Here is a 27,200-nt window from a genome sequence, read left to right on the forward strand (position 1 = left end):
TTAATCATAATTTATGTGGTTTTAAAGTTTTAATTATGTGTGGAAATTGGACAGATTGAATCGGAATAAGCAATTTCGGAAAAAAATCCGATTTTCTGTTTCGAAAGCGAAAAAATAATCCCAATTCTATTAAAAGAATCGGAAATTATGAATTTTGGAATTTGGAATTTGGAATTTGGAACTAAAATTTGTTCCAAAATCGAATTTTTTCATCGGTGGAACTCGGAAATTTCCATTTTTGTAGTCACTTAAAATATTGATAGTGTAAGTGTAATATTCGAGAAAAAGATCGTCACATAATTCTTGGAATTATTTTCAAAAATTAAAATTGCATCATAAACCGTAATGTTTTATGTATTCCAATTCTAGTCCAAATAATTTTGGAAAAATCGGAATTCGGACCGAAAAATATTATTCCAAAACCAGAAAAATCCATATCGGTATTGGCAGAAACCGGAAATTCTGTTCCAATCTCTAACTCTAGTTTCAAGGCACATTTTTTTTTCCTTTCTTCTTTTTAATACGTGTAAATGGTAATTTACATTTAGCTAATAACAATTTCATAAATTATTAAAATTAATATAAAAAGTAAAAACCTAGCTTTAGAAATATAATAATAATAATAATAATAATAATAATAATAATAAAAAAAAAAAAAAAAAATGGAGTGAGTGATAGATACCAGTTGGAAACTGGGCCCAACCCACCCATCACACGTTAACTTGCCTATGGCTTTTCAAATCGCTGACTAACAAAACAAACACCCTTTCTAAAAAATATTTTTTTTTTTTTTTTTTTTTGGGAAATTTCTTCGAAAATTGAGGAAATCAATTCATGGGGTCGAGCAATAGTCATCTGGGTTCATCAAAATCATCGTCATCTTCAAGAAATTTGTCTCGTTCCAGAATCAATCGCGGGGTTTCATCTCTGTTTTGTGGTATTTTCACTTCAAAGTCAACTTTCCAGGTATTTTTTTGCTTTTTAATCCTTCTCTATTTATGAATTTATTACTACAGTCCATCAGATATGCGATTCCCTTTGTATGATTGATTTCGTGTTTTGTATTTAGGTGTAATTTTGTGTGTAATTAATTTCCAGTTCTTCGTGATCGTGGTTTGCTTGATTAGATTAAGTGTTTGAAATGAAATTTTATGTGTGAACTGAACCAATTGTACTTAGTTTTTTTTTTAATGAGTGCTGATGATGCGTGAGCTTCAAAATTGATATATATCGTGTCGAAAATGATTTTTTCGATGACATGATTATTTACGAAACATGTAGATTTTAGTACGGAATCGATTACTCAGTTTTTATTCTCGTTTTCGCGCTACAGAAATTGGATAATCTTCCGGAGAAATCTCCTCGAAACTCCGTAGTAGAATCTTCTCCAGCCTTCATAGTAGAATCCTCGTCTGAAATAAGCACGACTGCCGTCGAGGAATCTTTCCTCGACTCCGGTCTTGTAAATGTCCAAACAAGCACAGATATTATCGAACAACAACTCCCACACCAGGTATGCGTTTTTCAATGTTCCGAGAATTTTAAACAATGCCGAAATAATCGATCATTGAAAAAAAAATAAAAAATTTACACATTTCCGACAGCCTGTCCAAGAATCGGTCGATGCTATTTCGGACGATTTAAGGCCGCTTTCTATTGTTTCCGATGCTGATGTGGCGGCAACAGCAACAACTTCTTCTACTGGTCCGCAATTTCTCGTTTCTGAAATCGACCAAGATCTCCTTCATCTTAATTTGGTGACCATCCCTTCGAATTATTTATCGGGAAATTCCGAAATAAATATCCGAGAATCGAGGAGGAACAATAGGAGGTTGTTTTGGGATGCTCTATCGAGACGGAGCTTTAGAAGGCCTAGCGGTGGGCCCCCCACAATTGTTTTCGCAGCTAGTATTGCTGACGATGTGGGCCCCAATGATAGATGGCTTCTTGATTTTAGTGGTGATGTAAATTACGAAGGAGCCACCGGTCGTGATCTTGATTCATTCGGTGCTAGATTTCGTCGGAGGAACGAAAGAAGATTGCTAATGAGATCGGAGGTGAGATATATTGTGTTTATTAACTTGATTTCGTCGTGATCTTGTGATAATAGTTTATTTATTTGTGTTCGTTGCATTTAAAGAAAACGGTTACGTTTTTGGGAGTAGTTTGCTAAAGAAAACGACTCGCAAGGGGCATCTTTGCTAATATTTATAACACAAGGGTGCTGATTGCAATAAACCATGTTTATTTATCAAATTCGCTTATCTTGCTTAAGACCTCGTCGGATATTTATTTTTCGTAAAAGAGTTGTCAACGTTTCTACCTATGTTCCATAGGAATTGCTCGTTTTTTTATTTTATTTTTATTTTTATTGCATTCACTGCCTAGTGACGTTTGCGTGTCTTAGGTTTCGGAACGAAGTATAGGTGACATTAACGAGGGGGCCCCACAAACTGCATTCTGCACGTCTGGACTGCATTTGGACGGTACATGTTCGTGTGACTCGTTCTTTACACCCGAAGAATCGACCAGTCTTGCAAGTATTTCACGAATAATCGTTCTTGCTGAGGCATTATTTGAGGTACATGCATATATATATATAAAATATATTTCCCTTTGAGACCAATGATTCCATGGGTTTGTTATCTCGTTTCGAACCCCAAAAAAAGTTCGATTCTAGTTCAAATTCATAGTGCTTTTTTGAAGAATATTACAAGCAAGGTAGTCAAAATCGGGAGTTTTAAGTAAAATATAAAAGGGACTGTAAAATCGTAGGACACTGTACAATTTAATTTTATCATCTAGATCTTTTTAATTTTTATAATCGGGTACTCGATTTTTCAGGTTTTGGATGAAATTCAGAATCAGTCTTTGTCACTTTCACTATCTACTCTATCACTCCCTGCCCCAGAATCTCTCGTCGATTCATTTCCTCTCAAATATCACAAATCATTAAAAAAATCCGACGATGATTCTGCTGATGCTCAACAGTAAGTCTTCCTATATATATATATATATATATATATATATATATATATATATATATATATATATATATATATATATATATATATATATATATATATATATATATATATATATATATATAAAATCTCGATTATTTAGGAGTTACTGACATTGAAGAAGATTCTGAAAAGTTATGTATATTTAACGTGTGTGGGTTTTATTATTCCTTTCTATTTTCGTTACTAATTTATGTATATCGTTCTTTTTTAGATTTTCGTGTGTAATTAAATTGTACTTTACTTACAGGTGCTATATTTGTTTATCGGATTATGAGGAAGGCGACAAATTAAGAGTTCTGCCATGCAATCACGAATATCACGTTTCTTGCATTGATAAATGGCTGAAGGAAGTAAATAGGTAAATTCCAAACGAGTAATTTTGCTTTTGCGTTTTTTTTTTTTTTTAATTTCGGGTTTTTATTAGATGCTACATCAAGTGAAATACACCTGATATATAGACACAAAAGCACACACACATCCATGTGTGTGTGTGTGATGGATGTATAGTAGTGTATGTATACTTCATGGGGACAAAGTACTAAATCATAAATTCGACAATTTAATATTCTGCTACATTAATAGAATTCTGGTAGTCTCGACTCTATTAATTTATAGAGGTTTAACTGTACGTATTTGACCTTGATTTGCTTGTGTTCTTGATCAGGGTATGTCCACTCTGCAGACACGATGTTTGTGGGGCTGGTGGAGAATGTTCCGGAACAAACGCAGACGTATCGACACAATAATGGCAAAAATGTAAATAGATGTTTATAGTAAGTAATATATACTCTACCATGTTTACTTATAATTATACCTTCTTTAAAAGAAAAATGTGATATTTGCTGAAGTTTCTATATTTGTTTGTAGAATAATGTAATACATAAATAACAATATTTACAAGTTCACTAATGTGAACATTGTTGATGGAAATTGTGAGAAAAGGTTGACTTGGATTTAATTACTCAATTTTGGGGGCCCAATGCTTCTCAAACTGAGGGTCAAAATTGAAAATATGTGCTGGAATCGAGGGTCAAAGTCCCACAAAATGTGTGTCTATAACTCTATATATCTACATTAGGTTTAGTAGGTTGACAATTCTTGTGCGTGCGCTCACACATGCAACCAGAGTTTTGTAGATGTTACACCTGATGAAATACATTGTAGATTTCAAATTATATATTTACGTACACAAGTAGATTTCAAATTATATATCTACACATACACACTGTTACATGTGCATATGTTTAGTGAGTGATTAATTGCGTAGATATACAGTTTAAAATCACTCGATATACACTTAAGCATCGTATTGCATTCAGCACACACTTAAGCACCTACCCTCTTTCGATTACAACTCAATCCTCTCTCGAACTTTCACCACAGAGCAATTGATAACTCGATCCAACTCGACTCTCTGCTACACGACAATTGCAACCATACCAAGGCTAACAAAAATTCAATTCACCACATGTGAATGTGATCAAATTAAGGCAAAACGTCACTCAGAGCGAGGGATTTCATCTTTTGGAGCAAATTAAGACAAAACGTTTTTGCATTGTAGTGTTTAAGAAACCTCAAAATTACCAAAATGCCCCCACAATAGTTTCCTTCATGAAGCCAATAATAAATAATAATAATAAAAAAAGACCATTGATGACATCATAATCACCCAATAATATAAGTACACATCTCTCTCTAGAAATGGCCTACTCTCTCTCTCTCTCTATCTCTCTTGTTTCTCTCTCTACACATTACCTTCTCTCTCATAATATGTCCGTCGCATACACATCTATCGTAGTGATTATTATCATCTCTTCCGCCGCAACAGTGTCCGCCGCTATATACCTCCTCCTCCGGTGCCTCTCGAGGCGCTTCCACCGCTCCTTCTCCGCCGCCGACGACGTCGTCGTCTCGAATAGGCAGAAACGCCACGTGGCGGATTTCGAGTATCTGCTCGACTCACTTCCGATCTTCACCTTCCGCTCCGTCACCCTGCAGGCTGGCGCCGCCGGAGGTGACTGCGCCGTCTGCCTGTCGAAGTTCGAGCCGCGCGACCAGCTCCGCCTGCTGCCGCTCTGCTGCCACGCGTTCCACGCCGCGTGCATCGACGCCTGGATCGTGTCCAATCTGACATGTCCCCTCTGCAGGTCCGCCGTCGTGCTCCCCCCGCCCTCTAGCTCCTCCGACGTACTCGATAAAATCATTTCGGATAACAGCGGCGGAAGTTTCAGGATTGAGATCGGAAGTATCAGTCATCGCCGCTGCGATGGAGAAGTAACGGCGGCGGCGGCGGTGGAAGGAGGGCGGCGGCGGCGGACGTACTCGCTGGGATCGTTCGAGTACATCATCGGCGATGGTGGATGCGAGGTTCCGGTAGGGTTCACAAGTCATAGCAGAGTAGTTTCCGGTTTCACTTCAGATGACAAGCAACCGCCGGTGGCAATACCGTTACCGGTCGTCTCCGGCTGGCTGAGGTCAATTACTATATCTCCCCGTACGACGTCGTTCCAAATCTCCGGCAGCAGCCGCCGTAGCCAGGCTGTGGTTGCCCCCGAGGATTTAGAGTCGCCACCGGGTTAGTTAGAGAGGGAAATAAGTAAACTACTCTGGTGGTTTTCTGGGGTCTAATTGTAAATAATTCAAACTTCCGGGTAACCAAATTGATTACTTCAATTTTATTTTATTTTTCCACAAAACCTTATTATTTTGTTGTGCTAGAGAAATATATTAAAATTAAATTCTCACTACATTTAGCTTTATGTCCCATTCTTTAATATTCATTAGAAAACTTATAATAGGGTTTGATTATTTAAAATATTACTAATATCATGTACTGTGTATATAAAATATTTAATTATAATTTATTTATATATCCAGTTAATTAAACCTCAAATTATTTTTGCTTTTGCAGTTTGCTACATGTAAGAATGTAAAAACTTTATTGAAAAAACATCATTAGCTTTGTGTGTCGGAGTGATTGGAGGAAATAAGTGTGGCTTAACTTGTTGATTAATTTGGTTAACCGGCAACCTAAATGTGATTACTGATTAGTTTAATTAAATATAGCATTTAGTTGGAGGCACAAAATCTTGAACAATTACTTTCCCCAAGATAAGTTAATCTTATTACGCCTCGTTGATTGGAGAGATTAACCACTATTAATTAAATAATTAAACTTTTTATTTGATATTAGATATCTCCAGTATCATGTCGGAATGATCCGCAAATACCATGTTATCATCACTTATTTTGCTATATCTTGCCTTTCAGGTAGCATTTTTGCTAGACATATTAGAGTAAACTGCAAAAAGTACCCCTGTGTAATTTCCAAATAGCAAAAACCCCTCTGTGATAAATAAACTAGCAAAAAACCCCCTGTGAAATTTAGTCAAAGACAAAAACCCCCCTGGTTGACTTAAGTGTGGCTCACTCGCGGGTTGCGCGACTGGTAGTAGGTTTTTGGACGTGAAATGACGAAATTGTCCCTAAAAATGTATTTATATGTATATATATTATATATATATATATATATATATATATTCCTTTTAATTTGATTGTTTAGAAATTAAAATATTGTTAAAAAAATAGTAAATAATTAAATTTAAAATTTATTAAAAATTTGTTAATCAAATTAAGTATAGATTTTCTTTAAATATATAATAACGGAATTTAAATTTTACTTTGATGTAGCAATAATTTAAAATATATACAAAAACTATGTGTTAATAAAAATAAAAATAAATTAAAGACCCCTTTGTATCTTTATAATTAAGATATAACAAAAATAAAATAATTAAAATATTTAAAAAATATAAGAATTTATTAATTGCAAAATCCCGGGAGTATTTGTGTCTTTTTATATGAAGCCAACACTCAAATGATAAATGGGCCGAGTGTGCTATTTAAATAATTTCACAGGGAGGTTTTTGCTAGTTTATTTGTCATAAGGGGATTTTTGCTATTTAGAGATTACACAGTGGTACTTTTTGCAATTTACTCAGACATATTAGGATCTGATAAAATAATTGATTTTTTTATTAAATTATTTAAACGACCTCCACACTATTTATATACACTACAATTTTTATTTATTTTTCATTCTAAATTTTCAACACTCCGAATTCAACTCCGAACATATTTTAGGCCCACTTCGTCGCACCATTCAATATAATTTACACTTTCGGTATGATTTGCAGACTATTGCGCGAAACAAAATTGATCCAATGCACGTCAAATATCGGCCCCTTTGATCAAAAAGAAAAGGAAAAAAACTATCTTTTTCTTTGTTTCTTTCCATTTCTTTATTTTCGCAACTAATTATAACAAAATTTAAATCTTATAGTTGGAGAAAAAATATCACTAATAAAATAAAATTGTAAATTTAAATAACTATGAAGAAGAAAGATCTTTAGTAATACTTAACAAAACTTGGAAGCAATAACTTATTCCATGATTATAATTCGAAGGTTCGCGCTAAAAAGTGTTTGCTCAACAATTAATACTACATAAAACAATAATTATTTCCCATTAAGATTCAAACCTGAGTACTCGGGAAGAAAATACGGCCTCTACTCGATCACCGCCAGCAAATCACTAGCTTTGCAGAAACAATGCCTTGCAGATGTTCCCAAATCAACCTGATAAATAAACCAACATACCGGAGAAGTTCAATTTATTATACAAATAATTAAAGTTACATTTACGCGATAAAATTTTCCAGCACGCGTAGACGTTACATTTGAAATCTATATAACCAACAATTCAAAGAGATTGTTTCGTTTATTTTATATCTAGACAACATACCTCGTATGCAGTTACATCAGAGAAAAGCACCTGCACGGAAGAAATTATCGTCACTATTACGGTGAAAAACAAAAATCCGATTTTTTTCAACTTGCAAAACCAAAAGCGAAAATCGAGAAAGTTTATATGAAGTAAAAGAAACTTCTAGAACTTTACCTTCTTTCCGGTTTCCACTTCCTCAACCTCCGCACCGCGAGAAACAACCTGCAAGGAATTATTGATTACGAAAATAAGATAAAGAGGAAAATATCTTGACGAGAAAATTAAAAATATGCTTCACTGACCTCTCCGACAAGGTAACGCTCGAATTTCACTGCTGACTTTGGCAGCAAGACTCCACCAGCTGATTTCTGTAATAAAAGTTCTCTTCATTTAAATTATAAATTAAAGGAAAAAAAAATTCAAAGAAAAATAAAATTGACGACTAATGCTAAATTATATCTGCTTAAGCATTTGTATAAACTTTGGGAATAATACATCACGATGAAGTCTGCATCGTGGATAGGATATAAATATCAACAGCAGACATAATTCTTAAGGATAACAAGAAATTCAAAAGGAATCCTTCAATACAGTAGAACCTCGATAATATAACCTCGCTTAATAATAGTTTTTCCCGGTCACGGACCAAAGTGATTAACATGCTGAATTAATAGAATGTTATAGAGGTTTAACTGTAATTCGATACTAGACAAAAATTACAGAGTCCCAACGAAGAGAAAACTGGAATGTATATTCATAAATGTGACAAACTTCAAACATTAATTAAACCATAAATCAAACACCACTAATTCTACAAACACAAAATTACAGTACCTCCCTCATTGTACACAAATACGTCTAATCGAAAAAACAAAAAATCATTTTGCCAAATTTACAAATTGCAAATCACCGAACCGTAAAAAAAAAAAAAAAAAAAAAAAAAAAAAAAAAAAAAATGTATAAAATCACGGTAGATCGAAAAGGCAGAAAACTTTAAACGAATGGTAACAACAAAATTTCAAACCAGAAGAAAAAGGAAAAAAAAATACCTCAGCTAGCTCCTCAAGACGAACCAAAACTCTATCAGCCTGCGGCACAACCTATATGCACAAATTGAAACATTTCAGCCCTAATTTCCAATTATTGTATATACACATTACACTCTCTCTCTCTCTCTCTAAAAGACACACACACACTAAATTGTACGAATGTGAGGGGGAAGAAAACCTTAGCGGGTTCGTATGCTTTGGCAATCGCATTGATTCTCAAAGAGGTCCTCTGTAAACCTATTCACAAACACAATTACAGTTATCAACTTATCATGCGAAATAAATAATATATTTATTATCAGCAAATTGAAAAGAATTCAGATTCAAAATAAAGAGGAGGAGTTGAATAAAACTAACCGATGGGGGTTTTGGTGGAGAAATGTGCGAGATTCGGTTTGTGTGAAGTGAAGGGATTAGCTAGGGTTAAGAAAGAAGACGACGCCATGGATAAGGGGGAGAGAGAGAGGGAGAGAGAATTTTTCAGAGTGTTGTACCTTTTCTTTTTTTGCTGCTAGTTCAGTTTATTTGCCTTCAACGTACAACTTGATAAAGCAAGGGATTTGAATTGATTGGGTCGACTGGGGTTCTAGAAACTTCGGTTATTTGACCCGAATACCCATTTCCTTCATCCAATTGATATTACCGATGATTATTGTTATTATTTTTTTTTTTTGAGTAAATTATTGTTATTATTATTATTATTATTATTATTATTATTATTATTATTAATATATATATGATGAACAAAAATTTCAAATTCCAACAATTAACTTTGGAAAAATATTTCTCGTTCCAAATTTTGAAAGTTACAGTTTCTTAATTCTGAACGGAGTTGAAAAATATATTAGATTTATAATTTTCGATCCATTTTTTATTTTCCGAAACTTACAATTATAATATCCATGTAATTTATAGTGCAAATGACTAAAAAAGCTGGAAATTTTGAATTCCATCGATTCCGATTTGAAAATTTCTGATTTTGGAATTAAAATTGGACAAAGAGAAATGGAACAGTGTAGATGATTTATAAAGCCTAAAACCTCCCTGAAAGTATGATTCTTTCAGCAATTTCGCAACATTAGAAACTCCGTACCTAAAACCCACAAACAAGCACATCGGTAACAAAAATCGATTTCTACTGCACCCCGAGGCAGAGGCTAACAAGAGTCAAAATCACCAGAGTAAGTACCGAAAAAGGATAATGAAACTCTCGGAGTTAGAATTCAAAAAGACGAAGCTCGACCATCCCTTCTTTTCGTTTTGGAGAATACCATGCTACCACCTTACCAGAACCGAGGACCCTCAGCGAGTAATTCAAGCTGTATATCAGATCTTCTATGTGGGGTCCACGATTGCCAGAACTTGAGTCCATGGCAATCTTGGAATCTACTCGAAAAACAATTGGCCCAGCAACCTGCACCAACATATATATAAGTATATACATGCAATGAATGCAATATAAAGATCAAAGATGCATCAAAATTCGCCATTTCGCAATCAATTACGAATTAAATAAAAAATCAGATTAAAAAGAAGGGTTTATTGCATTTAGCTCACCTGTTGATGGAAAATTAAATTAAGCCTGGGTGAAGCGAGTTCGTTTCTTGATGGATTATTTTGTGCAGTCTTGAAAAGGTTGATGGTCTTTTTGGCTAAAGCTGAAGCTGAACTGACGTCGAAACGAGCATCTACCCTTGTGAGATCGCCGTATAAATTTCTGAATTGTCCATGTTGGAAAGTATAGCATAGTGAACCAAATAAATCGGCACCAAAACGACCTCTATCTTTATTCCCTGAAGAACTCTCGCCTTGTCGTGGATCAACAGATACTATACCTCTGCCACCAAATAACCATGCCTCACAAGTACCCCCTAAATGCAAAAACGTTACCCATCAAGAAATATGTAAAACCAAAAACGTGTAGATGCAAAAATTCATATTACTCTTTGGCCTCGTTTAGAAGATCAGATAACCTAATGAAAACCCCAAATTGGACCATGGGAGGTCCAAAATTTCCAATAAATAATCTTCCTAAAAACCTAGAAGGTAAGATAGGCCACGATAAAATAATATTTCCGGGTCGATCCGAAAATTATTGGGTTTACCAAGGATCAAACGAAGTTCAATTATTTAGTTAATCATGGCTAATCTACCCAACCAAATGAGGCCTTATTATGTATAACATATAACGACAAATAATTATATGGATCTTGATTTATAATTATTACCACTAGAACGAGCATTTTTTTTGGCTAAAATAATTGAACTTTAAAAGGGAACTATGAACTCGAGCATTTGAGCCTCGAGGGACATCACATCAACTGATTTTATCTAAGATACATAAACTACTTCTCAAGAGTTTAAAATTTCTGATGCAACTGTGAAGCTGATCAAATTGATGATTTATATTAAAAACTTCTGTGAACATACATGACTGCAGTTAGCATTAATTCATTCGTAGATCTTGGTTGGGCCCTACCCAATAATGTAACAGACCATGCAGATAGCTAATAAATTCCTTTAGAGAAGCATTTAGGAACATTTAGCGAAAGAAAAAAAATTACCAACAATTCCAGATATAGCTGCATGAGGCTCCTTCAGACGAATATCATACGTGGGACGCCAAAAATGCCCTTTCTCTGTTTGTACAAAAGCATCCTCCTTTGTTTCTTGTTGTCTCCATAAGTCTTTCGACATTTGATAAGAAAAGGCAGCTTTCGCACACAGTCCAGGCAGCAAAGCAAGGGGTGGTTCAGCTGCATTAGTGGAATCAACAGCCTGTGGAAGGCCGCTGCTTTTATGTATCCCAAAACGGTAACGCAATCCCGACTCACAGATGAGTGATGAACAGTCCAAAGAGATAGATTCCGGAACTTCCCAATATTTTCCATTGCGATCTCTGAAAAGCTCAGGCCATGCAGCTTCTAATGTAATATCATGATCTTGGAGCTGCATGTGAAGATAAAGTTTTCAGACAAAGATTTAGTTGAAACAGACCAAATAGACAATACTCAAGCACACGATAGGTAGCATCAGAACTTTTATAATATTAAAGAAATAGCTTGCTGAAGATACAATGTGTCCACGCGGGCCTTATTTTTCTTCTGCTCATGAATTTTGCTAACTTGTGTTAACTTTAGAACAGATTCATCGTTTTTTATTTTATTAGCACACATTCTTGAACAGGGAAATTCTTTCATTAGCTTTATCTCATGGACTCATAACATAGAAAACCTACATTTTGCTCTGAACATGCATTAATGATAAATGATATATTCATTACTACTGTGATACTCATCTGCCACAATTTCCTATGCCTCCACATTCTATTCAAAAACACACTCTACCGAATTGACATTAGAGCTATAATGACATTTAAAGTTATTTCTGAAGCTAAGCTTTAGCAGGAAGATTTCAAGAGCGCATTCATTATTAACATGAAGCTGTAGGATTCAAATGATCAAGACAAAGAAACACTTAACTAACTCAAGCCATACTAAAAGAAGAACAGTTATATTGTGGGGGGGGAATGCAGTGAGCAGTCAAATAGAAGGAAAACCAAAGGCAACGTTGCGAAAGGAGCTAAATAATTGAAGTGCAGAATTTGCCTGGTGAAAGAGCATAGCCTTGGTTCGTCGGTTTTTCCTCTCACCGTGCTTTTCAGTGCTCAAAAGTAAGGATGATGAGGGTGTTAATGCTATCTGTGAGCATAGTCCTAACGCATAGAGTGATTTGTCCACGATTTGTTTTGCGACATCTTTAACCAAAGGTAGGTCCCATTCATCGGAAGTAGCAATCTCAGCTTTAATGGATGATATCAATTTCCTTGGACGAAATTGCCCGATTAATCCAACCCACCTAAATAAAAAAAACGTCGTGATTCAATGATATTACATGAGTAGAAACGAGTTTTCAATTTTAATATCCACATGAATGATCACTGTACATAAGTATACATAACAACCCTGGTGGAGGCATACTCGATGCATGTGCAGACAACAATTTCGATGATTGAAATGCCGTTTCGGTATAATCAAATCACGCTAATCAAAATTGACAAGTTTAGTCAACAATGTACAATCAAACATCATAATTAATCAAGATGCAAATTGAAGAATACGTTCAGTACGCACCGAAACTATTTTCTGTGAACATAAATCGAACGAATAAAGCAACACATCCACGCTAAGCTCAATTAGATTCAATAATAATAGCATAAACAATGTCGAATCATTATCTTCAATAAACTCACATGCTAAAATAGGAAACCATAACATTTGCTGCTTCAATTGATGAATCTAACAGTTGTAATATATGATTTTCAGCATTATAAAATTCCTCTGAAATTAGAAAAACCTAAAAAACCAAAGTTCAAGAGAAATACCAGTTTCCGACAACGGCTTTGCCGAGGAGAGACTGCAGCGCAAAAGAGCCAAGCTCCTTGTGATTCGCCGAAGGAGAAAAAGACGGAATGATTCCCAAAGGAAAACCGTTTCCCAACAGAGACAGCTGCTGAATTCTTAGGGCTTTGCTCGCTCTACCGCCGTCGATGGGTATGGGATCGCCGGGAACCGCCTTGGAAGCACCGTCGAGGGCTTGCGGAGTGGATATGTTCATGTCCCAAAATGCTGCGTCCATCGCCGTTCTCAGATTCGCCATTTTTCCCGGCCAAAAACTTCGGCCGGCGAACGGTTGCCTTTTTGGGGGTTTTATCTCCTTCAATGTGAGGAAAGAGGGTTTGGTGTGGTTCCTTATCTGTGACTGGGACTGCAATTTTTGGAAGGGGGAACAGAGGTTTTGTTTGGGTTTTAAAGTTTGCATTTATTGCTATTTAACCCCGCTACTTTTTACTCTTTGTCCTTTTAACCCATTGAAAATGTTCAAATGGTCTATGGAGTATGGACTATGCGGTTCATTGGGGAATTTCTAGTTTTCAAAATTTCTGATGAAAAAAGTAGATTATTGGTTTTTGTGTAGAAAATGAGAATATGTTTGGATGAATGGGTATTTTTAGTTTTACGTATGTGTAGAAATGAGAATATGTTTGGTTGTGGTGAATTTTCTCTACGAAAGTACGTGCAAAAGTACAATGTAATGATTGAGCATAATGATAGTTATTATTATTATTATTATTATTATTATTATTATTATTATTATTATTATTATTATTATTATTATTATTATTATTATTATTAGGGGAAACTACAGAAAAATCCCTAAACCAAAACTTGAAACACAGATCAGTCCCTAGGTAGTTTCCCCTAGCATTTCAGTCCCTACTCACGCGCCTAACATGCAGATCAGTCCCTAATAAAATGTGCAAATACGAAAATACCCTTTACTTTATACTAATTTTACATAACTTCTTTTCAACTTCCCACGCGCCGTTTGTATTACACGCTCTTTGCCCGTTACATTTCAAAAATCAAACAACAAAAAAGAAGCTAAAAAGGCGCAGAAAAAACCACCGTTCAGTAATACCCATTTTCAGACCAAGAAGAAACGAAGAAGAAACGAAGAAGAAACGAAGAAGAAACGCAACAGAGAAACAACAAAGAAGGAAGAAATTACGAAACACGAAGAATCAACAAACCGCAGAAAAATAGTATAAACAAACCCATTTATAAACAATGGTGAAGCAGGGTAAACAACAAGGTTTGATTTTTTATTTTTTTTTCATTTTCTTGGAAACAGACCCATTTGGGTGTTGCTTAAGCAGGGCAAAAAGGTTTATTTGTTATAGAATTGCATGATTTTGAACATATCCACTCATGGGTATTATGCCTCGACTTTATTCGGTGTTTGCCCTAATCATTAAATCGGTTCCAATATTTGTTGTTCTGTTGTTTGGGTTTGCAAAGATCATTTATTTGTTGTCGAATTTCATGATTTTGTAACAGTTTTCTCATGGGTATTATTCTTCGGTGACATTAGCATGTCCCCAAAGCATTTTGAGTCCTAACAAGGGTTTCATATAGGATATGGGAAAGAGGCTTATTGTATTTTTCGTACTGGTTCTATAGTATGTGTCATGCGCAGTAATGGTATTAATAGTGCATTTAGATGGTATAATCTTTGATGGTTCTGTAGCATGTGTCATATGCCACAATAGTATTACCAGTGACTTTGAATGGTATTACTAGTGACTTCGGATGGTATTGACATGTGGTACTAGAAGTATAATGTTGATGGTCCTGTAGTATAAGTCATATGCCATAATAGTATTACTAGTGCCTTTGAATGGTATTACTTGTGACTTCGGATGGTATTGACTTGTGGTACTAGAAGTATAATGTTTGATGGTCCTGTAGTATAAGTCATATGCCATAATAGTATTACCAGTGCCTTTGAATGGTATTACTAGTGATTTCGGATGGTATTGACATGTGGAACTTTATAGTACGTTGTATTTGTTATAATTGTATTTGTTTTATGTGTATGTAATTGCAGGAATTGTTGTAAAAGAAGATTGCAGCAAGCTATCAATAGGCTGCAGGTGCTCACCGATCGCTTTTCACCTAACTATGGAAGGTGTGAAAAAAGTGATGAAGAAACAACATCATGAAGTACTGAAGAAAAATCCCTTCTATCACTACATGGACATGCCTAAAATAAACCACAGCTTCCATAGGGTTGTGTCTCTCATGCAAGCGTACAATCCAGAAGATCGGGCCTTCTGGTTTGGGGGAAATACTATACGCTTGGAATTCACTCCGCAGCAATTATCTATCGTATTAGGGCTGCAGTACGAAGGCGTACCGGTGGATGTGAATATGGATGGTAGAGACACTGATTTCATCACACGTATTTTTGATGGTAAGTTATCTTTAGTGACGAGGCCATATATTGGTTATAAACTGGAGGCCTATGCAGTTATGACCGATCAACAATCTGTTGAAGATTTCAGCAGATTGTACACTATTTATCTGTTAAATACTATTCTACTGCCAAAGGGGAACAAAACGTTAGAAAGGTGGGTTTATCCGCATGTAGAAGATTTGGAGGTTTTAGGGTCTTTTGCATGGGGAAAGTTGGTGTATGATATTCTTGTTGAGAATATGGAGGGGTATCTGAAGGGGGGGTTGAAGTATTTTGATGGATGCACTATCGGCTTATTGGTAAGTGATATCTAATAGTGAATATATATTATGTTATATTGAATATACCAATTAATATTGATTCCAAAATACGCAGGCATGGGTGCATGAAAGGATCACGTCACTAGGGGTTAGCACCAGTGTTTACAAATTTCCCCGGTTCTTCCGGTGGCAAGACAACAAAATCCCAATCGATGAAGAAGCAGCTAGGTTGCTTTTTGATCAGATAAAACAAGTGCAGGTAACACTTTGAGTTACAAAATATATAATGTATTAGGTATTTGCTAACAAATTTTTTACGTTTATTAGGTTATACCATTTTCTGTGTACCCGAAAGAGAAAGCGTTGCTTTCTCCGGTTTTGGAAGTAATTTCTGGTCCAGTTGTTGGAATTAGTGCTGACAGATTTGTGGAAATAAGTTCTGAGAGTAGTGAAGATGAGATTGGAGACGTGGAAGCAACATCTGTAAGTCATTAATACAATAAACCCTAAAATTCATACTTCCATTCCCATTGGAACATACTATATGTCAACTAATATAATACTATGGTATAACATGTCTCGTACTATTGTTTTTTTTAGTTGCAGCAGATGAAGAATAACTTAAAAAGGAAGAGGGGGAATGTAACAGAAGAAAAAAATAAAGAAAAAAAAATGCAGAGTAAGAGAAAGAAAGAAAAGGAGATAGAGAAAGAGAAGGAGATAGAGATAGAGAAAGAGCAGGAGAAAGAGAAGGAGAAAGAGAAAGAGACAGAGACAGAAAAAGAGAGAGAGACGGAGACAGAGAAAGAGATAGAGATAGAGGCAGAGATAGAGGAAAGGGAAAAGGAAGGAGAAAATGAAGGAGGAAAGGGGATGGAAGGTGAAGGAGAACGAAGTGAAGAAAGAGAGAGAAATCAAGGAGACGAAAGTGAAGAAAGAGAGAGAAATCAAGGAGACGAAAGTCAAAGTCAAAGGCCAAAGTCAAAGGCCAAAGTTCCACGCGTGCGAGGACGAGGACGAGGACGTGGTCGTAAACAAGTTCCTGTGTCCAAGGTTTCGGTTTCAGTCCCTGGGATCAAGGTATTTTTATCTAATATTAGTATTACATTATTATTATTTTTTGTCATAATTGGTGTGATTTATTCGTTATATAGAATGCCGATTATTACCGGGGAAGAAATGACTACGTACGTCGTGACCAAATATCCGAACAAGATAGGATATTGTTGGATCAGTTCTTGGAAAGTGTTGATTTAGGGTAAGAGCACAACCACCTTGATAGTACATGTTAATGTCTTTAATGGTATATGTCAAGTGAATGCATAGTACATGTTGACTGCATGTTATAGTATGTAGTAACTTTGTACATAGTATAAGTTTACTTATCCAATGGTACATGTTGACTGCATGTTATAGTATGTAGTAACTTTGTACATAGTATAAGTTTACTTATCCAATAGTACATGTTTTGATATGAACCACGCCAACCATGTGACGAGACCCGATAACAATACTTCGGTTATCAACTGCTGGACCGTCCAAAAGAAGGAATCAAAAGGGGGTGGAACCGCGACCCATTGCCTATAAAGAGGCAAGAACCTTGGTATGTGAAGACGCCACAATCGATTGCGGAAGATCGATTGATAAGTCAGGGTGAACAAACGGAATCCACCGTAATGTTCGAACAGTTCTTAAAGAACCAAACGAGAATACTCTCAATTAAACCATTAAAATTCGTCCATCAAAATCAGCCAAATTGGCTACATATTTATAAGATCTAAAAAGACTCATTTTTCACAAGGAAAATGACTCTTACCTAATCTATAATAAGGAAACTAATAAATAAGAAAATCCTAGCCATAACTAACTCTAAAATAATATAAATATATTAAACCTAATATAAAAAAAACGTAATTTAATAAAATCTAAACTCAAAATATCAAGTCGACGATACGAACATTCTTCATAACTCGAGTAGACACTTGGCTGTGCACTTGTCTTGACTTCAAGCTCGATTTCATACCTCTTCCACTCCGAATCTCTCTCGGACCAAAACATCAAAGTCTTAGATTTTTAAGTTGGCTTTCCGTAGCAATTTGAATCACCTTAATTGGACTTCAGATGAGAAAGTTAGAAGCCAAATAGTGTACTCTGCCAGAATTATACGAGACTTTCGGGATGCATGATTTTTGACTTGTCCAACGAATTTCCCTCTTCCTTGTCTTCCAATTCTTCGTCTTGGATGTAGTTAGGATCATATCATTCTCCCTTTCTTCAAAAGAATTCGTCCTCGAATTCGATTCCTTTGAATGAGCGTGTAGTATTGAAAGCGAATCCATGAGGCAGAAAGTTCTTCGCTGTATTTGGAACTTTTTTTTTTTTTCTTTTTACGAACAAATAATAATGAAATTCCCCAACCAATAAACAAGATTAAATTTTCCTTGTTAGCACTCCGACCTAACGTTTATATAGAAACGCAAACCAAAAGTATGGAACAACCAACTTGACCCAATGGCTATATAGAACCACGAACCAAAGTTATAATGTTGACGCCACAAGAAAGAAACTTAATAGAGTTCACGAGATTAACGAATAACAAAACTCACTCGTTCTTCCGTTTTTTTTTTTCTTTTTTTTATTCGATTTTTTTTTCTGGACTCTAGACAAAACATAACTTAGACTCAAAGAAACTTCAACAAAAAATAAATTTCGATTTTTCTTTTTTTATTTGTTTATGGACTCTAAATAGCCAAACGAAAGACTATACGACTCAACAACAATTGACATGAAACGAAAACAAAACAAAGGCTGACTCAAAAATAAAGATAAAGGATAGGCGAAACCTTCTTAGGAAGATGGCTCTGAGTACCAAATGATATGAACCACGCCAACCATGTGACGAGACCCGATAACAATACTTCGGTTATCAACTGCTGGACCGTCCAAAAGAAGGAATCAAAAGGGGGTGGAACCGCGACCCATTGCCTATAAAGAGGCAAGAACCTTGGTATGTGAAGACGCCACGATCGATTGCGGAAGATCGATTGATAAGTCAGGGTGAACAAACGGAATCCACCGTAATGTTCGAACAGTTCTTAAAGAACCAAACGAGAATACTCTCAATTAAACCATTAAAATTCGTCCATCAAAATCAGCCAAATTGGCTACATATTTATAAGATCTAAAAAGACTCATTTTTCACAAGGAAAATGACTCTTACCTAATCTATAATAAGGAAACTAATAAATAAGAAAATCCTAGCCATAACTAACTCTAAAATAATATAAATATATTAAACCTAATATAAAAAAAACGTAATTTAATAAAATCTAAACTCAAAATATCAAGTCGACGATACGAACATTCTTCATAACTCGAGTAGACACTTGGCTGTGCACTTGTCTTGACTTCAAGCTCGATTTCATACCTCTTCCACTCCGAATCTCTCTCGGACCAAAACATCAAAGTCTTAGATTTTTAAGTTGGCTTTCCGTAGCAATTTGAATCACCTTAATTGGACTTCAGATGAGAAAGTTAGAAGCCAAATAGTGTACTCTGCCAGAATTATACGAGACTTTCGGGATGCATGATTTTTGACTTGTCCAACGAATTTCCCTCTTCCTTGTCTTCCAATTCTTCGTCTTGGATGTAGTTAGGATCATATCATGTTTACTGCATGTTATAGTATGTAGTAACTTTGTACATAGTACAAGTTTACTTATCCAATAGTACGTGGTTATGTCTTACTGTAGTGAAATTATTGTGGAGAGAGGCCCACATCAGTTGACGGGAAGGCATATGTGCGAACTTTTATTTGATGAAATGCTGAGTGCAGAACACATAGATTTGTACTTGAATCTATTATGTTCTGAATCTATCATGACCCAGCATGGACATGAGATTGATTACCTTGACTCCCCTGCCCAGGTATATAGTGGTTTAACAAATAATTTTGCATACATTACAATGTTATCTAATATTCTCTATTATGTTTCGTAGCAAGAGTTAATGTCGCGACCTCGGATGGACGTAGAACGAATGAGCGATGCCAAGTTTGATCGTCTTCTCAATGATTTTACTATTTTTGGAACGATGGCTTTTGACAAGCTAAACACAGCAAATATCTTCAGTAAAACATTTGTCATGATACCTATCAATTCCAGTGAACACTGGTTCCTGCTTGTTCTGAACCCAATAGATAAATGTATTTACCATTGGAACTCCATAGACTATTCTCCGAATTTCCCAGGAATTGCGGATTATGTCGTAAGCCCATATTCTTGTAATTAGTTATTCTTTATTCTTGCGAATTGTTGTAGACTAATATAATATTTTATTTTCGTAGGCCTCGTTTTACAGCAAGGTGGTTGAAAGAAGGTCTGGGTTGCAGATACAATCGGAAGCTAAATGGGTTCATGGATGCAGGCAGCAGGATGGGAACCTTGATTGCGGCTTGTTTGTCTGCATGTGGGCATATTGTCATGCTGTAAACAGTGAAGAAATTTGGTTTAAGGCAAAAACTTGCGATATCAAAATACTTCGCCCAAAACTAGCAGCTATCTTTCTGAGGCATCGGGGAGTAGAAGTGGAAGCTAAATATGAAATAGATCTGGCGTTATTGTGAAAAAACTGGGAGTGGAAGTGTTTTGGGGTTCTTGTGTTTTTTGTAATTAATTAATGAACAGGTGAATGTGTTTTTATGCCATAAACAATCTGTCCTTTTGTTGTAGAGCTAATAATACTATTGATTAGCTCTACTCGTACTTTTTCATTGTATACATTGTACTATATGTTTCGATGAAATGTACTTGCCTTTTGAACACATGGTACTTTATTTTGCGATTACATGTGTATTCACGAAAAACTTACCATAATCGATGTTGATCGACTCCCACATTGTCTCCATTTATGTTTTAGATGATTATTTTAAGGTAGGTGAGCATTATTGTTGCGTTTGGAATACAAGATCCCATAAAATATGTTGAATTTCATACATGATACTCATATACTATACAATATATTCATACAAGTCTACAATGCTCAAGTGTAAAACTAATACTTTCCTCAATTCTTACCATAGTCGATGTTGATCTACTCCCACATTGTCTCCATTCATTCTTAATAGTCTAAAACTGAAGAGTTGTGTCTTAAAATGCGATCATATGGATGCATTGGCCCGACAATAATATATAGACTGTAAAAATACTATATGAATGGCAAACATATACTTTATCAGTGAACAAATCGTACTATCGTGACGACTCACTTGTACTTTACCAGCTTATACATTATACTTAATTGGTTAACAAAGCGTACTATATTTTTTGATGAATTGAATTGTACCAATTTCATCGACGTTTTAATGATCAATAAGTACGGGAGATGCATAAATTATGTTTTAAATGATTATTTTAAGGTAGGTGAGCATTATTGTTGCGTTTGGAATACAAGATCCCATAAATATGTTGAATTTCATACATGATACTCATATACTATACAATATATTCATACAAGTCTACAATGCTCAAGTGTAAAACTAATACTTTCCTCAATTCTTACCATAGTCGATGTTGATCTACTCCCACATTGTCTCCATTCATTCTTAATAGTCTAAAACTGAAGAGTTGTGTCTTAAAATGCGATCATATGGATGCATTGGCCCGACAATAATATATAGACTGTAAAAATACTATATGAATGGCAAACATATACTTTATCAGTGAACAAATCGTACTATCGTGACGACTCACTTGTACTTTACCAGCTTATACATTATACTTAATTGGTGAACAAAGCGTACTATATTTTTTGATGAATTGAATTGTACCAATTTCATCGACGTTTTAATGATCAATAAGTACGGGAGATGCATAAATTATGTTTTAAATGATTATTTTAAGGTAGGTGAGCATTATTGTTGCGTTTGGAATACAAGATCCCATAAATATGTTGAATTTCATACATGATACTCATATACTATACAATATATTCATACAAGTCTACAATGCTCAAGTGTAAAACTAATACTTTCCTCAATTCTTACCATAGTCGATGTTGATCTACTCCCACATTGTCTCCATTCATTCTTAATAGTCTAAAACTGAAGAGTTGTGTCTTAAAATGCGATCATATGGATGCATTGGCCCGACAATAATATATAGACTGTAAAAATACTATATGAATGGCAAACATATACTTTATCAGTGAACAAATCGTACTATCGTGACGACTCACTTGTACTTTACCAGCTTATACATTATACTTAATTGGTGAACAAAGCGTACTATATTTTTTGATGAATTGAATTGTACCAATTTCATCGACGTTTTAATGATCAATAAGTACGGGAGATGCATAAATTATGTTTTAAATGATTATTTTAAGGTAGGTGAGCATTATTGTTGCGTTTGGAATACAAGATCCCATAAATATGTTGAATTTCATACATGATACTCATATACTATACAATATATTCATACAAGTCTACAATGCTCAAGTGTAAAACTAATACTTTCCTCAATTCTTACCATAGTCGATGTTGATCTACTCCCACATTGTCTCCATTCATTCTTAATAGTCTAAAACTGAAGAGTTGTGTCTTAAAATGCGATCATATGGATGCATTGGCCCGACAATAATATATAGACTGTAAAAATACTATATGAATGGCAAACATATACTTTATCAGTGAACAAATCGTACTATCGTGACGACTCACTTGTACTTTACCAGCTAATACATTATACTTAATTGGTTAACAAAGCGTACTATAAATGCTGAAGAACCCGAACTTTACCAGCTTATACATTGTACTCTTATGTTCACTAATTAAACAACAGTACATAGGTTTTACATAGCATGTAGACTGCAAATATTACTAGATTCAACACTATCAAACTATGAACTACTCCACCTTCAGAATTGCAATTCTTCACTTCACTTTCTTGATGGACTTGGTTCATCGACGCACTTGTAGCTTCATTTTCTTCACGATTTGAGTTGGAAAAAGTTTGCCCAACTTCAAATGGTTCACACCAATGGGAGTAGCCATGGTGTGGGCAACAGTAAAATAACCTTCCGGGATTCGAAATAGTTTCTGAAACCATGATTATTGTTTTCTTCCCACAATCAAGACGCTTGCATTTCCCTTTTTTGTATTTTAACCCACTCATTTGAGTGGTGCTACTAGAAGAAGCCATGAATTAGAAACAAATGAGCCTATGTGTCATTTATGGTCATATTATGACTTGACTAGTTCTGACAATAAGCAACGGCTATATTATAAGCAACGGCTATATTGTAACGGTCATAAATTGAGTAAGTCATACCATCCTATCTCATAGATAATACCATGCGTAAATCAAATCAGTACCTTTATACTGAAAATGATAAACCATCAAGCAGCAACAAGCATACCATCATATCGCATATCTAATACCATGTGTAAATAAAAATAGTACTATTAGACTGAAAATGATAAACCATCAACCAACAATAGGCATACCATCCTATCTCATATCCAATACCATGTGTAAATAAAAATAGTACCATTAGACTGAAAATGATAAACCATCAATGAACAGAGTACCTAATACATAGTACAAACTACAAATAGCAAAAACATAGTGCAAATTGAAACATAGTACAAAGTTCAAAACAACATAGTGCAAATCACATAATAATAAAGTACAAACAGCCAGTTTTCATTCACTTCAATCACTTGAATAACATAATGGGCAATCATGTAAGCTCTCCTCCATCTTGTCCTCCCTGATGAAAAACATAAAATTTACATTAGAAACAAGACTAGTTAGTTTAAGTAACACAAATGCAGACAATATTTACATTAAAAAAAATTGCTAGTCAGATTGGTTGTGTGCAAGTACGACGATTGTGTCCAGGCTTCCCACACCGAGTACACTTCAGTTTACGAGTTTGCACTTGTGAAGGAATTCTTTTTGTCTTTCTACGTCCCGGTCGAGTTCTCGAATCAGGTGCATTAACAAAGACATCGGGCGGAGCATTACACGCATCGTACAAGTCAAAGTCCTCATCAAACGAGGGAATTGGGTTAATCGTGAATTGATATACCTGTTTGTACGTATCAATATGAAAGCATGGATCAACAAACTCATATACTGAGTATCCTTTTGACTCCAAACATGCACATGCATGTTTGCATGGAAGTTTCTCTAATTGCCATGCTTTACAAGAACAAGTCTTGTGCTGCAAGTCAACCTTATACGACTTGTCCTCTTCATATACCTCAAAAGCGGTACTACTTGATCTACAATATTTTAAGGAACGAGAGGCCATATGATTGATTGTTAATCTCTTTAGAATTTTCTTGCACAATATGCCAGTCATTGCCAAACTTTTTCCTTGTCGTTTAACTAGCATCTCCATTACTTTGATCCGTATGTGATCAATCATGGATGGAACAGGCAAAGATCGGGCATCTTTAACCCAACCATTCCAATTTTCTGCCTGATTATTGTTCACGATTCCCCATCTTTCTCCAGAAAAATAAGCATTCGCCCAATGATTTGGATCAGAATTCGAAATAAATGATGCCGCGAGAGGCATAGATTGCACTATACGAGAAATAGTTGCATCGAACTCCTGCCGAGTAGGAGCATATGCAGCATTATGTAAAACACTCGCCCAGTATGACTTGTTGTGCAATGGGTACTTCCTCAGGACCTATATTATTTTGAAACATGTTATACAAATGTATGAAACATGCTATACAAATGTATGAAACATGTTATACAAATGTATGAAATGTGTTATACAAAAGTATGACACATGTTACACAAATGTATGAAACATGTTATACAAAAGTATGAAACATGTTATACAAAAGTATGACATGAGGTGACAAAATACCTGAGTTCTAAAGTTATCCACCAAGTGTCGCAAACAATATGCATGGTGGCTACTAGGAAATACCAACGGGACGGCTTTAAGAAGCCCCGAATGACGATCAGAGAAAATGGTAAAAGATCTATTGTCATTGTGAAGATCTAGAATTTGTTTCAGTTTAATGCAAAACCACTCCCAGTTTTTATCATTCTCAGCATCAACAACTGCGTATGCCAATGTATATAAGGAATCATTTGGATCCTTGCACACAGCAGAAAGCAAGCATCCTTTGTACTTATTTTTAATGTGAGTCCCATCCAAACATATCATCGGCCTACACCGATAAAAGCCGGAAATAGAACTCCCAAAACTAATAAATATTCGAATAAACTTTTGAGTAGCAGGTTCAATCTCATACTCTGCCATGCTACCAGGGTTATGCATTTTTAATGCACGACAATAGCGTCTCAGTTTATCATAACATGTCGTCTCATCACCATGGATATCACGCATTGCTTTTTCTTTACCCCTCCATGCTGTGTAGTACTGAAGCTCCAGACCATAATCGTCTCGGATATCTTCTAACATACCACATGGTGTGTAAGCTGGCTGCGTTCTCAATTTTCGTTTCATAATTTGGGCAATCCATGTAGCATCGGCTTTAGGATGACCCCTTGTACGAAGAGTAGCATCACCACAAGTGTGCTCAAGATTGCACTTGCGAATGCTAAATAACTTATCTGACTTGTACAATGATGCATAAACCCTCCATTTGCAGTTTTCGTGAATGCATACTGCTATGATCTTTTGTTGATCATTTTTCATGTACTTAAATGATCGATTATTAGCAATAGAATAGTTTTTCAGCATATGCCTAAAATCATCAGGATCTTTAAAAAACTGATTCTCCCCACGGATGCAATGTCTCCATGCATCAATTGAATTTCCAAGCGGATTACCCTCGATTTCCATCGATTGATCGCCGCTTTTGGTTTCAAAAAAATTTTAAAAATGGATTACAATAGAGTGGAATCCAAATAACAATGTACATGAAAATATCATAACAATGCACTGGTTCCATACTATCTTATCCATTATATAATACTAAGTTTTCCCACAAATAGTACCAAGTTTACCTATCACCCATACTATTCAGATGAAGGTTACGTACTATCTTCCCCATTATATGATACTATGTTTTCCCATTAACAGTACCAAATTTACCTATCACCCATACTATTCAGATGAAGGTAACGTACTATCTTCCTCATTATATGATACTATGTTTTCCCACCAGCAGTACCAAATTTACCTATCACCCATACTACTCAGATCAAGGTTACGTACTGTAAGTATCATACGTCCATACCATATTTATATTAGCATGATACTATTATGTGCCATATTTTATACTATGTATCACACAATAATTAACAACCATAAAGAAATGCATTTCAGCAGTACAGAAAAAGATGGAGACCTACCAGCCATCGGTGCGAACCCTCTTTCCACGCGAATTAGCTTCATCTTTGCAGGTCACGACAATGTCGACCACACTCATCTTCATTATCAGATGCAATGCAACCATATTCTCCACATCTTCATCAGTGCCCAATGTCACATACAATCTTTCCCGAGGAGCCAAGTATTGGAGGATCAGTGCATCTGGATGGATATGATTCCATTTGTTGATAATAGCACCATATATCTCCATTAATGTCGAATTACTTTTTATGGAAATAATGTGAAGTTGATTTTTGTATCGACAACTTCCAAGAATCACACTGGGTACATCGTTAGATACATCATTTGTAGCCATTGTGGGGTGGGTGGGTTTTACAGTGATTTTTTCGCCGGAAAAAAGGGGAAACCAGAGGAGAGAAATGGAGAAGAAATAGAGAAGAAATAAAGCAGATAGAAATGAAGAGAGAGAAGAAAGAAAGAGAAGATGAAGAGAGAGAAAAGCAGGAGAGAGAAAAGGGTGAGAGTGAGAAGAAAATATAATAAAATATATAAAATTCACATTAGGGACTGATCTGCATGTTAGGCGTGTGAGTAGGGACTGAAATGCTAGGGCAAACTACCTAGGGACTGATCTGTGTTTCAAGTTTTGGATTAGGGATTTATCTGTAGTTTCCCCTTATTATTATTATTATTATTATTATTATTATTATTATTATTATTACTACTACTATTATTATTACTATTATTTAAAATAATAATAATAATAATAATAATAATAATAATAATAATAATAATAATAATAATAATAATAATAATAATAATAAAAATAATAATAATAATAATAATAATAATAACAATAATAATAATAATAATAATAATAATAATAATAATTATTATTATTATTATTATTATTATTATTATTATTATTATTA

At 35.1% G+C, this 27,200-nt stretch overlaps 7 protein-coding genes across 7 annotated transcripts; 3 read left to right on the forward strand and 4 right to left on the reverse strand.

The window, feature by feature from the left end:
- Positions 1-709: 709 nt before the first annotated feature.
- LOC105952386 (uncharacterized) lies at positions 710-3,956 on the forward strand. The gene is made up of 7 exons (XM_088813211.1): positions 710-966; positions 1,334-1,513; positions 1,605-2,057; positions 2,408-2,581; positions 2,845-2,990; positions 3,274-3,384; positions 3,691-3,956. The coding sequence occupies exons 1-7, from the start codon at positions 835-837 to the stop codon at positions 3,770-3,772; spliced, it is 1,278 nt and encodes a 425-aa protein (XP_088669337.1). The 5' UTR covers positions 710-834; the 3' UTR covers positions 3,773-3,956.
- A 707-nt stretch (positions 3,957-4,663) lies between these two features.
- On the forward strand, positions 4,664-5,744 carry LOC105952354 (E3 ubiquitin-protein ligase ATL4). The gene has a single exon (XM_012975898.2). The coding sequence runs from the start codon at positions 4,728-4,730 to the stop codon at positions 5,604-5,606; it is 879 nt and encodes a 292-aa protein (XP_012831352.2). The 5' UTR covers positions 4,664-4,727; the 3' UTR covers positions 5,607-5,744.
- Positions 5,745-7,433: 1,689 nt separating this feature from the next.
- Positions 7,434-9,483, reverse strand: LOC105952449 (10 kDa chaperonin 1, chloroplastic). The gene is made up of 7 exons (XM_012976002.2): positions 9,218-9,483; positions 9,039-9,097; positions 8,861-8,911; positions 8,114-8,179; positions 7,986-8,033; positions 7,830-7,859; positions 7,434-7,663 (listed from the first exon to the last, which is right to left on the reverse strand). Exons 1-7 carry the CDS (start codon positions 9,303-9,305, stop codon positions 7,595-7,597), a joined length of 411 nt encoding a protein of 136 aa, XP_012831456.2. The 5' UTR covers positions 9,306-9,483; the 3' UTR covers positions 7,434-7,594.
- A 339-nt stretch (positions 9,484-9,822) lies between these two features.
- Positions 9,823-13,650, reverse strand: LOC105952448 (TRIGALACTOSYLDIACYLGLYCEROL-like protein). The gene is made up of 5 exons (XM_012976001.2): positions 13,245-13,650; positions 12,469-12,718; positions 11,425-11,809; positions 10,418-10,731; positions 9,823-10,274 (listed from the first exon to the last, which is right to left on the reverse strand). Exons 1-5 carry the CDS (start codon positions 13,517-13,519, stop codon positions 10,077-10,079), a joined length of 1,422 nt encoding a protein of 473 aa, XP_012831455.2. The 5' UTR covers positions 13,520-13,650; the 3' UTR covers positions 9,823-10,076.
- Positions 13,651-14,063: 413 nt separating this feature from the next.
- LOC148765270 (uncharacterized) lies at positions 14,064-17,382 on the forward strand. Its single transcript, XM_088812727.1, has 5 exons — positions 14,064-15,978; positions 16,055-16,198; positions 16,267-16,422; positions 16,540-17,019; positions 17,094-17,382. The coding sequence occupies exons 1-5, from the start codon at positions 15,385-15,387 to the stop codon at positions 17,199-17,201; spliced, it is 1,482 nt and encodes a 493-aa protein (XP_088668853.1). The 5' UTR covers positions 14,064-15,384; the 3' UTR covers positions 17,202-17,382.
- A 6,107-nt stretch (positions 17,383-23,489) lies between these two features.
- On the reverse strand, positions 23,490-26,703 carry LOC105967814 (uncharacterized). The gene is made up of 2 exons (XM_012992421.2): positions 26,289-26,703; positions 23,490-23,709 (listed from the first exon to the last, which is right to left on the reverse strand). Exons 1-2 carry the CDS (start codon positions 26,621-26,623, stop codon positions 23,652-23,654), a joined length of 393 nt encoding a protein of 130 aa, XP_012847875.1. The 5' UTR covers positions 26,624-26,703; the 3' UTR covers positions 23,490-23,651.
- On the reverse strand, positions 23,803-26,290 carry LOC148765271 (uncharacterized). The gene is made up of 2 exons (XM_088813981.1): positions 24,829-26,290; positions 23,803-24,642 (listed from the first exon to the last, which is right to left on the reverse strand). Exons 1-2 carry the CDS (start codon positions 25,774-25,776, stop codon positions 23,803-23,805), a joined length of 1,788 nt encoding a protein of 595 aa, XP_088670107.1. The 5' UTR covers positions 25,777-26,290.
- Positions 26,704-27,200: the final 497 nt, after the last annotated feature.

The sequence above is a fragment of the Erythranthe guttata genome, chromosome 14 (assembly GCF_056151865.1).
Source record: "Erythranthe guttata isolate IM_541 chromosome 14, IM_541, whole genome shotgun sequence".
NCBI classification, from domain to species: Eukaryota; Viridiplantae; Streptophyta; class Magnoliopsida; order Lamiales; family Phrymaceae; genus Erythranthe; species Erythranthe guttata.

Excerpts from the sequence above, each read along its gene's own strand:
- LOC105967814 (XM_012992421.2), bottom strand. The coding sequence starts at position 26,623 with ATGGCTACAAATGATGTATCTAACGATGTACCCAGTGTGATTCTTGGA. Across the intron at positions 23,710-26,288 it reads AGGGTTCGCACCGATGGCTG|GGAGGACAAGATGGAGGAGA; the intron begins GTAGGTCTCCAT and ends GTTTTTCATCAG.
- LOC148765270 (XM_088812727.1), top strand. The coding sequence starts at position 15,385 with ATGGAAGGTGTGAAAAAAGTGATGAAGAAACAACATCATGAAGTACTG. Across the intron at positions 16,199-16,266 it reads ATCAGATAAAACAAGTGCAG|GTTATACCATTTTCTGTGTA; the intron begins GTAACACTTTGA and ends TACGTTTATTAG. Across the intron at positions 17,020-17,093 it reads TTTCAGTCCCTGGGATCAAG|AATGCCGATTATTACCGGGG; the intron begins GTATTTTTATCT and ends TTCGTTATATAG.
- LOC105952449 (XM_012976002.2), bottom strand. The coding sequence starts at position 9,305 with ATGGCGTCGTCTTCTTTCTTAACCCTAGCTAATCCCTTCACTTCACAC. Across the intron at positions 9,098-9,217 it reads CTCCACCAAAACCCCCATCG|GTTTACAGAGGACCTCTTTG; the intron begins GTTAGTTTTATT and ends GTTTGTGAATAG. Across the intron at positions 8,180-8,860 it reads GTCTTGAGGAGCTAGCTGAG|AAATCAGCTGGTGGAGTCTT; the intron begins GTATTTTTTTTT and ends CTTTTATTACAG.
- LOC105952448 (XM_012976001.2), bottom strand. The coding sequence starts at position 13,519 with ATGGCGAATCTGAGAACGGCGATGGACGCAGCATTTTGGGACATGAAC. Across the intron at positions 12,719-13,244 it reads AAAGCCGTTGTCGGAAACTG|GTGGGTTGGATTAATCGGGC; the intron begins GTATTTCTCTTG and ends TTTTTTATTTAG. Across the intron at positions 11,810-12,468 it reads AGGCTATGCTCTTTCACCAG|CTCCAAGATCATGATATTAC; the intron begins GCAAATTCTGCA and ends CTTCACATGCAG.
- LOC105952354 (XM_012975898.2), top strand. The coding sequence starts at position 4,728 with ATGGCCTACTCTCTCTCTCTCTCTATCTCTCTTGTTTCTCTCTCTACA.
- LOC148765271 (XM_088813981.1), bottom strand. The coding sequence starts at position 25,776 with ATGGAAATCGAGGGTAATCCGCTTGGAAATTCAATTGATGCATGGAGA. Across the intron at positions 24,643-24,828 it reads TGGATAACTTTAGAACTCAG|GTCCTGAGGAAGTACCCATT; the intron begins GTATTTTGTCAC and ends AAAATAATATAG.
- LOC105952386 (XM_088813211.1), top strand. The coding sequence starts at position 835 with ATGGGGTCGAGCAATAGTCATCTGGGTTCATCAAAATCATCGTCATCT. Across the intron at positions 1,514-1,604 it reads AACAACAACTCCCACACCAG|CCTGTCCAAGAATCGGTCGA; the intron begins GTATGCGTTTTT and ends CATTTCCGACAG. Across the intron at positions 2,991-3,273 it reads GATTCTGCTGATGCTCAACA|GTGCTATATTTGTTTATCGG; the intron begins GTAAGTCTTCCT and ends CTTTACTTACAG.